The sequence below is a fragment of the Lycium ferocissimum genome, chromosome 2 (assembly GCF_029784015.1).
Source record: "Lycium ferocissimum isolate CSIRO_LF1 chromosome 2, AGI_CSIRO_Lferr_CH_V1, whole genome shotgun sequence".
NCBI lineage: Eukaryota > Viridiplantae > Streptophyta > Magnoliopsida > Solanales > Solanaceae > Lycium > Lycium ferocissimum.
In genome coordinates this window covers 47885371-47895060 of record NC_081343.1, presented here as the reverse complement: position 1 = coordinate 47895060, position 9690 = coordinate 47885371, and the positions used below count along the sequence as shown (strand labels likewise).

The 9690-nt window shown below is 32.6% G+C and overlaps 1 protein-coding gene across 2 annotated transcripts; it reads right to left on the bottom strand.

The window, feature by feature from the left end:
• Positions 1-175: 175 nt before the first annotated feature.
• LOC132041431 (mediator of RNA polymerase II transcription subunit 9) lies at positions 176-4854 on the bottom strand. 2 transcript variants are annotated; one of them, XM_059432149.1, is made up of 7 exons: positions 4699-4854; positions 3150-3552; positions 2982-3044; positions 2800-2880; positions 2207-2265; positions 2010-2090; positions 176-611 (listed from the first exon to the last, which is right to left on the bottom strand). In XM_059432149.1, the coding sequence occupies exons 2-6, from the start codon at positions 3501-3503 to the stop codon at positions 2033-2035; spliced, it is 615 nt and encodes a 204-aa protein (XP_059288132.1). In that variant the 5' UTR covers positions 3504-3552; positions 4699-4854; the 3' UTR covers positions 176-611; positions 2010-2032. The 2 variants fall into 2 exon arrangements, with proteins under 2 accessions (XP_059288132.1, XP_059288135.1); XM_059432152.1 differs by having other exon boundaries at positions 4610-4715.
• Between the last annotated feature and the right edge of the window lie 4836 nt (positions 4855-9690).

The window sequence follows — 9690 nt, the reverse complement described above, 5'->3', positions numbered from 1 at the left end:
CGAAAAGTTTCATAGTTTGAATAGAGGCAGTCAACTGAGTCAAAAAAATGAAAAGTTAAATGTGAAAGGGGTTTTGGAGAACGTGGAGGTTCAATATAATTGAACTAATAAAAGGACAGCCGTCTGGAAATAAATGGTCGAACCGTGGAAGATTAAGTAGAAGAGTTTGCATACGAACAAGGTAAAACTTTGATAGTTTTTTTTTTAGTTAAAAACCAACTTTAGGAAATCTTATGGACATTGTTCTGTTGACGTAGGAAATTTACAAGAAACCGAATGGAGTATTGTTTTCCTGTAATTATCCTTTGCCATAATTATTTCTCCACTATCGTTTTCCTTGAAATTGTTGCAAAGTTAATTCTTCACTGCCAAGTAGAATCATTGAACTGATAAAGCCTTGACAAAGACATATCTTGGCACAGCCAAAGTCTCCAATGGAGTCTAAGGATTCATCAGTGCAAAAAGACAGCACATAGTTAATCTTCTTCTGCAAATTCGTGATGAGGTTGAAAAATATGAATTCCCACCTAAAGCCCTTCGCTTGACGTGTTGCAACCACAAAGATGCAGATGCTACTATATATAGCAACTTGTAAGTTGCGGGGTGTCTTCCTGTGTCAAGAAAAAGTTTCATCAGGCCAGCCATTGGGGAATTCAGATGTTTAATATAGGTCAGAACCATTGATATTAAAATCAGATAGAAAACTTTATAGAAAAATGCAGCAGCCAGGTATAGTCTAACTTATTAAAGATGAGAGGACACGACTTAGCTCCTTGATGCATGAACTAAGGTGTCAACTAAGCGAAGGCCAACCTGGGCTTCACCTAGCATCAGATTTTAAGCGCCCTTCAAATGAATCTTTAACATACTTGAGAATAGATTAAGGGTGCAACTTGTATAATCCGATAGCTAGTGATGTCCAATATATATGTAAAGTTCCTAAAGCTGATTTGAATTCTATGTAGCATTGAATTCAAGAAAGAAAAAGAACTAAGGTAATAAAATATTATTCTTTTAGCAAATCACAGTTCCCAACAATTTTTGCAAACACGGAATTTTGAAATCTAATATTAAAGGACTAAAACCAATAAAAAGCTCGCCAAACTAAAGGTACCAAGAAATTGATATAGGGTGCAAAATTAGGTCCATCAGTATGTACAAAACACTTCCATTCTTCCCAGTGGTTGAAACTACTCTCCATGCTTCCACAGACGATTTGCTATAGCCATGTTTTTTGATAGTTCTCTATGTATGTGATAGGCAACATCGATCACTTCTGTGTCCCCTCAAAGTCCTCTCTGTAGAAAGACCAACTTCCGATGCTACTTTTAACTACCTCATTTAAATGCTTAAACTATCTTTCCAGTAAAGTATTAGACTGAACAATCAGCCTTCCAGGTGCCTGACCAGAGTCCAGGTAGCACCATTACTTCAATTATTTGCTTCTCTTATATGCACTTTGATTTAGATACAAGCGATCACTTAAGAAGCTAATGCTAATCTGTCTCATAACCTTGGACCAAAAGGTTTTATGTTCTCAATACAGTCAGAGCAGCCATTTATCGAGCTATAGATATCACTACAGCAGTAACGTTTTGAATGATTTCACATAATTAATTGCATCTGCTATGCTCTACTTACAAGAAATTTGCAGTTTTACCATAGCCCAGTGACAGTTACACTTGGTTTCTTCCTATGGCAGAGGGAAAATAAACATACACCAATGACTACCAGGCTTCTCCTAGCACTAGAATGTGCCCTGTCCTTTCCTCAAGGCTCAAGTTAGGAAGAAAATGAGAACAGAAAACCAAGCAAAACATGTCCAACTCCGGATACTAAGGTAATCGCGCCAGCATGAGAAGTTAATTCTTAGTATGTATTAGAGCAGACTGCAAATTGACTTGATTCAGTACACTGTTTAGTAGTTTCACTCGCATTGAATTAAAACAAAATGACAGGTGATTCATTTCAACTTCTTTTGGGAAACAACTTGCAGCACAAAACCTTACCCTGGTTAGAATGCAAGTAGCAGCTACAGTTCAGAGTTAATAATCTCCTCAACAGAGCCTTTGTACCTCGAAACAAGATCCCTGGAATTAAGCATCAATCATGACTATCAGATAAAGAAGCTAATGCAAATTATACAACTTTCACTGAAAACATTCAGAAACAAAAACATATAAGTATCTCAACCCAGAATAAACACCTTCGCTGATTTAGCAGTTGTTCGCACTCTGCCTTTTTGCGCTTTTGTCCCTCAACCGTCTGTCCAAAAAACACAGGAATCCAATGACCTTATCCACATTTCAGCATCAAAATATGCAACTAAATTAGAATTTCTGGAGTAACTTTGTTCAAGTAAACATCGTTTCAAACATAATGGACCCCACTTTTCAGTAAAATTCTTTACAACTATAAGTTGCACAGACAGGCCCTAATGGAAAAGCACCGTCAAAAGCAATAACACAGCTAAAAAACAATCCAACGCTTCCAGAAGAGAATACTTTTTGAAGTTTTGCTCTTCGTTATTGTGCTTTGTTCTTTTTTCCATATGTATGTGTTGGGTCCATTTTTTCTTTTCTATAATGGGGTGGGGCGAGCCGATGGTCTATCGGAAACAGCCTCTCTACCCCGCAAGGGTAGGGGTAAGGTCTGCGTACATCTCCCCCTCCCTAGACTCCACCTGTGGGACTACAATGGGTATGTTGTTGTTTGTTGCAAGGGGGGTGGGTGGGAGGCGGAAGGGGGAATGAGTTCAGAACAAGTTTCAACAGATATCAAAGGATACACGTGAGATACCATAGACCTTGAGCTAATCGACCCTGATATTGATGTCAACAGCTGTTGGCACTTCTCAAACTGGTTTTTCAATTCTGTTACCTGGTGAGCAAAACATACACTCTATTAAACTAGAAGAAATGGCAAACTAACATGTAATGATCAAACTATTATATAATGCATCAATTAAGAAATGAACAAACCAATGCATCTGAATTCTGATCTCGATTTCCATTTTCAATAGTATCAGCTAAATTCTCCACCAACTGTAAGATGGCAATCAAAGTTAGAAAAAAGGTCTCACTAGGAAAAAGAAATGTCTCGTTACTCTACAGAATAGCAAGCTATAGATCATGGCTTTCGCCCAATACTTGTAGAAGGTGGAAGTGAGAGGCAAGTGACTGGTGGTGCTGTTGTTGTTGCTGCTGCTGCTGCTGCTGCTGTTGCTGTTGCTGCTGTTGTTGAATCTGGTGCTGCTGCTGCTGCTGCTGCTGTTGCTGCATTTGTTGTTGTTGCATCTGCTGTTGATAGCGCTGCTGCTGCTGCTGCTGCTGATGTTGTTGTTGTTGTTGTTGCTGATAGAGCTGTTGCGGTTGATTGAACTGTTGTTGTTGAAATTGCTGTTGCTGAAGAAATAATTGGTCTTGATTAGAGGGTGTGGAAGGATTACTGTGAGTTTGGATGTTGGGGATCATTGACCAACTTCCTCCTCCAAAATGGTCCATAACTAACAGCTGCTGAGCAGGAAAACAATAACCTGGTGCTACTTTGGTTCTGAAAATGGATAAACAGAAATTAAAGTGTCAATCATATGTAATCCTGTACAACATACTAGTAAACCTTGAAATGGTCTAATGGAATGAGTAGCAAAGAGAAAGAATTCCAAAGATTCTGAAATGCATAACTACTTCAACAATATCTTTCTTATCATTCCTAGAATTGGCAATATCTTTCTTATCTTTTCCTAAAAAGTCATTTTGACTTAAAATTCATCCACATCTAAATTATTACCAAAACAGAAAGCCAAAAAAAAAAAGTTAGGCTACCCCAACTTATTTTTTTTTAGCTTATAAGCTGTAAACAGCTCATAAGCTGCTTAAAATAAGCCCATCCAAACAGGCTCCTAAATGACATTTCATCCACATCTTATTACCAGAATTATTCTTTTCTACTGATGAGAATAAAACCCTCCAGCGAGACCATCAAAATTGAAGCCCATCTATTGTAACTAAAAGTAACTTTTATCTCCAACTAACAGCTACCATAACATCTGTAGGCCTTTGCTGCACAAATTTTTAAATCAAAAGGTATATCAATAAATTACTGCTGCCACTATGCCTTAATCCCAAGCAAAACAAAAAGGTATATTATGCATAAAAAGTTCATCACAAAACATACACTGTAAAATTAGATAGTCAAAAGGAGAAATGAGTTAATCCCAAATGCACCTTCTTATTCTTTTTTTTTTTTTTTTTTTTTTAAAGGTTCAACAATCAAGAAATATGCTATGAATTGTCTCTATTCCGCTCCATTTGGACCCGTTTCATTCCAATATTCAATAATTGAGGTTTTATAACACTAGAAGTTCTCTATTACTATCATACAAATTTCTAAACAACATAAAAAAGAGTCGTAGCAAACAGTGGACATGTTAATCACCAGGCCAAGGATGCATCAAACCCTCATTAAGAAATTGCAAAAAAATCTCCTTATCAATGAAATTAACAGCTTTAGGTCAAAATCACAACATCAAAATTTCCAACAAAAAACTCAATCCTTGTATTTTCAAGCTGCCCCAAGAAAATAAAATTTACAAAGTATAAGAAGTTACCCTTTACTAAACGCCACAACTAGTAAAGCTAATAACGAAGCCAAGTTACGATGAGGCAAAAGAGAAAGTTATAAAAGGAGAAATATTACCGGAGATGAAAGACTGGATCCGATTGAGCAAACAAAATCCTAATAACTGTGTTTTGCCCTTTTCGTGAAGAGTCTTTACTGTTTTTTCTTTTGGAAAACAGTTAAAAATCTCTCTGGACTAATAAAATTAGAATTAAAATAAAAAATATTATAATTATGCACCCTATATTCTATTAATGTGTTTTTTTTTTAAGGATTACAACCTGACGTGAGGTGAGAATTGTTACTAATCAACCGAACTTAGATTCTACTACCCTATGTTCTGTTAATGAATCTTCAGTTATTATGTATTCCTTTCAAACTTTTTTATTTGAAGATGGCGTTTACTTTAGAAATTCCGTTTCAAATCTTAACAACACATAAAGAATAATTTGATTTTTTTTCACTTGTCTTTGTAATGTTGGAAGGATAGAGTTATTAGATATTTATACCAGTGAAATGTAACCGAGTTATTCATAAATAGTTGAGTTGCACGCAAATCAACTACTAGTGTTAAAGTTATGAATTAAGTTATATATCAACGACATTTATAAATTTCTAAAATTAATATGATTATCGATTCAACAATTTTTATTCTGCCTAGTCGAAAATATCAACTTGTGTGGTAGTAATGAACATAGTGGTGGTAAAAGATCATATTCATAATAATCTTTTAGTGAATAATCTATATATATATATTTATATATATCTATATAAAAGAGAGACAAAGCCCGGTGATGTGGCATGTCTCAAAAGCGAGCAAATCTATTTTTTTTTTATTCTCAATTTTTTGCCTTTATTCCATTTTAAAATCTATTAGTTAATTAGTAAAAAACAAACAGACGTATCCTTTAGGAAAAAATTTTCACCCTTTCCATACGTTGCCTAAGTATCCTTCATTATCTCTAAATTAACCCACGCCTATTCCTGTACCACATTTCCTTTCTCCCATTAATATCATTGGTACTACTTCATTACTTCTATAATTATCTGTTCTTTTTTTTTATTTTGCTAAAATATAATGATCTATTTCAATATACAGTACGTCAATTAGTTGCTTTGCCTTTATGGTTTTACACTGCCATTTCTTTTTGCATTATTGAGATATAGAGTTTCTTCCTCTTTATTTATCCTAATTATTAGTTTATGTTTTGATTTTTAACAGTACTCCGACTTCTATTTTGGGTATGATTTCGCGTCTTTTTAAATTTCCTCTGTTGCTCATTTATGAGGTCACTCAATGATTGTTTTTCCTCTTCAGTTTTTTATAATTATTTATAGGAATGATACGAGAAGTTACCATGGAAAAAAATTCTGTCATTTTCCATAAGAATGACAATTTTGCACAAGAGATTTGAGGAGGAAAACAGGGAATTTAACTGGTTTGGAGACAAAAGTAAGTGTTCTAATCATATATTTTTCCTTTATTTTTAAAGAATTATTTAAATCTAAAAACGGAATTCTTATTTATCTTTTACCTCAATGTTTTTGCTTTAAATTCCCTTTATTTGAATTATGCATTATTTCAAAAAAATCCAACAATCACCTCATCATTCCTAATAAGCAGCATTAACTTCCCCATAATTAGCATTGTTAAAGATGAAACACACCTTCACGAAAAAACACCCAACGCATTGCAACTCTTCAATTAAAAAGATAATGTACCGATTCAAAAATCTCTTTAAATCCATCTATTTTTGTTATTCTACGTTACTTCATCATTAATTACTTCTATTTTGTCTCACCTTCTTAAATTTTTGTGAATAAATAATAGTATATAATTGTGGGCGTTAGAAAAATAATATGGCACCCTTAAAACATTTGAAGCAAGCTTATGTTTAACAACCTTGGATTATAGTTCCAAAAGAAATGTTGGAATCTCCACACATATATGTATTTTTTAGTAGGTTTTTTTTTTTTTCATTCAATTGATTCGAAAATTGCTGCTTATATTTCCTTTTTTGAATTTTATTTTCTTATGCTTATGGGCAAGGAGTTTTAGAAGATGAAGGAAATGAGAAAAATGGTTAAATACACATTTTGTTGAAGGATGGTGCAGATAAGAAGATCAATGAAGTATTTAAGGAGAATATTGAAGAAAGATATATATTATATCAAAGGTTGTTGTAATATTACAGCTTATTTAAAGATAGATTTTATTTACATTGTTAAATGTTCATCTCAATTGGATTATTAAGTGTTTATCAAACAAAAGTGTAGCTCATTTTTTTTGTGCTTACTTCTCTTTGTGCTTCTTTCTCTTTGTGCTCCTTTTCTGTGTATTTCTTTCCTTTCGGTTAATCTAAGGCTTAGAGCATATTAGTTCAATTTTAATGCATATTGTTATTATAATATGTCATTTTCTTTATTGAAACAAATCAATTACGCCAAACGTAGGGATTAATTTCATAAATTTATAAGATTTTAATAACCGCGCGAAGCACCGGTCAATTTACTAGTATCTTAATAATTTTAAGATTTCAATGAACCAATCTTGTTCAAAGTAAATAAATGATGGAAAAATATATATAAATAATGGACAATAGGGTGAAGCCTGAATGATTCTAATTCAGTCTGTATATTAAGTAGAAACAAACGGATCCATCGATGTTCTCACTGATTCTTTTTTTACAGTTCTCACTAAATCTGATAATTAAATTTTGTTAAATATTTAAGGAAGATTAACAGTGTTCTGTTTTGACAAATTTAAAGGTTGGACAATTCTGAACCTTTAACTTTGTCAAAAATAAGTACTTTTTTCATCAAATTTTTAGCAAATTCTAGTTATTAGATTTAGCGAAAACTTTAAAAAAAAAAAAAAAAAAAACTAGGAAAGCTAAGTCCTATGAAATTTCAGAAGTTATAACTTCAAATACTGTATCAACCACTAAGAACAAACAAAAAATAGCACAAAGTGCAAAAACGCCCCTCCAAATATGAGTTCCTGTTTTGTTCCATAGTTGTCACTAGATATAACAATTAGAATTTATTAGATAATTGATGAAAATTAAAAAATGCTACTTCTAACAAATTTAAAAGATCAAAATTGCTTAAAGAACATATTTAAGGAACTTTTAGACCCGCACCCAAATATAAATTACATAATGGATCATTGTGATTGTTTATTCTAGTTGCACCTTTTTTTTTATATATATATATTTTAATTTTAACTATATAGAAGCATGGATTTGGACCCATGCTTCGTCGTCCGTTTCATTTTAAAAAAAAAAAAGTGTGAGCCCCATACTAAACACCAATCAATATTTAAAAAAAAGTGAAACCCGCCATCTCCAAACTCACGAAAAAAAAAGTGGACCCCATATTAACAAAATCAAGTAATATCAAAAAAAAAAAAAAAAAAAAAGTGAATCTCATATTAAAAAACAAAAAATGTTAAAAAAAAAAAAAAAAAAAAAAAAAAAAGTGCATCCCATATTAAAAAATCAAACAATATTCATGTAATTTTCAAAGTATCTCATTAAATCAATAATGATGGATTCATTGCCACATGCGTATCAACCCATTAGTGGGAGCAAATGAAATTATTGTACAGCAACATACTTAAAATACTTATATATTAAAATAAGATAGAATTTAATTACTTTTTCATTTTTTCCTTACTCTAATAAATGTGAAAAAAGATTAATGTCATAAAAGAAAAAATAATAGTAAATGGAGATCAAATAATTAATAAGGTAAGTTAGTGAAATTATAATTCTAATTGACGTTTCCTTAAAAAACCGTGCAAAAGACAACATGACAAGTAAAATGAGTTAAACCAAAATATTTACCAAAAATTAAAAAATAGTAGTTCTTCATTTAAATAGAAAATCAAATTTCTACTTTGTTTTATTTTAAACATTTAAAATTAATATAATAATTTGAATTAGAATTATCCATATCAAAATTTGATAAAAAATAAGGTAAACTTACATGAAATAGCTACCCTTTAATAGGTCCTTACCTTTAGTAGCTACCTTTTCAATATTACCAACCATAGCTACTATTTAATAAACATATGTATTTTAACGGGTGTATTTGTTTGTTTTCAAATACATATTGATTCTGTAGCAACATTTATGGGTTTTCGTTGTATTTGATGCCATTTCAACAAATTTTCAAATACATTGTGTACATTCAAACTACATATGAAGCCAAATACACTCAAAAATTCGTGTATTTGAAAACACTATTCATATATTCAATGGATTTTAACAAAATGTCAAATACATTGTGTACATTCAAACTACATATGAAGCCAAATACATTTAAATTTTCGTGTATTTGAAAACAAAACATCATATATTGACCAAATACATATGTTCACACATTCAACCAAATACATAGTTTCATATATTCAGCCAAATACACTATTAACAAAAACACTCAAATCCGCAGATCTGAGCTAGCTAGATTTGAGCCATTTTCCGGCCATGTCTGAGCTATACATTGTTCATATATTCAGCCAAATACACTGTTAAGAAATACACTCAAAAAATACAAAAAAACACTCAAATCCGCAGATCTGAGCCAGCTACATAAAGAAAAGAAGATGAATGATGATGTATAATATGTGGAAGATCGGTTGGTCCGCGAGTGATGGCCGACGCTGGCGAGAAATCGACCGGATCTGGAAGCGGTCCGATTCTCTGATTCTCTCCGCTCGTTTTTATCTTTGCCATTTATGGTGACGGCGAGGGTCGTCTTCAAATGTTCAAAGCCGGGTCCGGATGAGAGAAGGTGAGAGAGAGAGAGAGCGGTTGTTTTATATTGGGATCCGCCGGAGTCGTCGTCGGAGCTCCGGACGTGGCGCGGCGATTGTAGTGAGGAGGGAGAGAGAAAGTTTTTTAGGGTTTTGAGAGGATGGAAAATCTGAAATGGATAGTGAGTGGGAATAGAAAAAGATATATGTATTTGGGTATGTATTTTGATATAGCTACCAATTGTAATTTAGAAAAATGAATTAGCTACTAATTATAATTAAATAAAAGGATAGTTATTATTAATAATTAG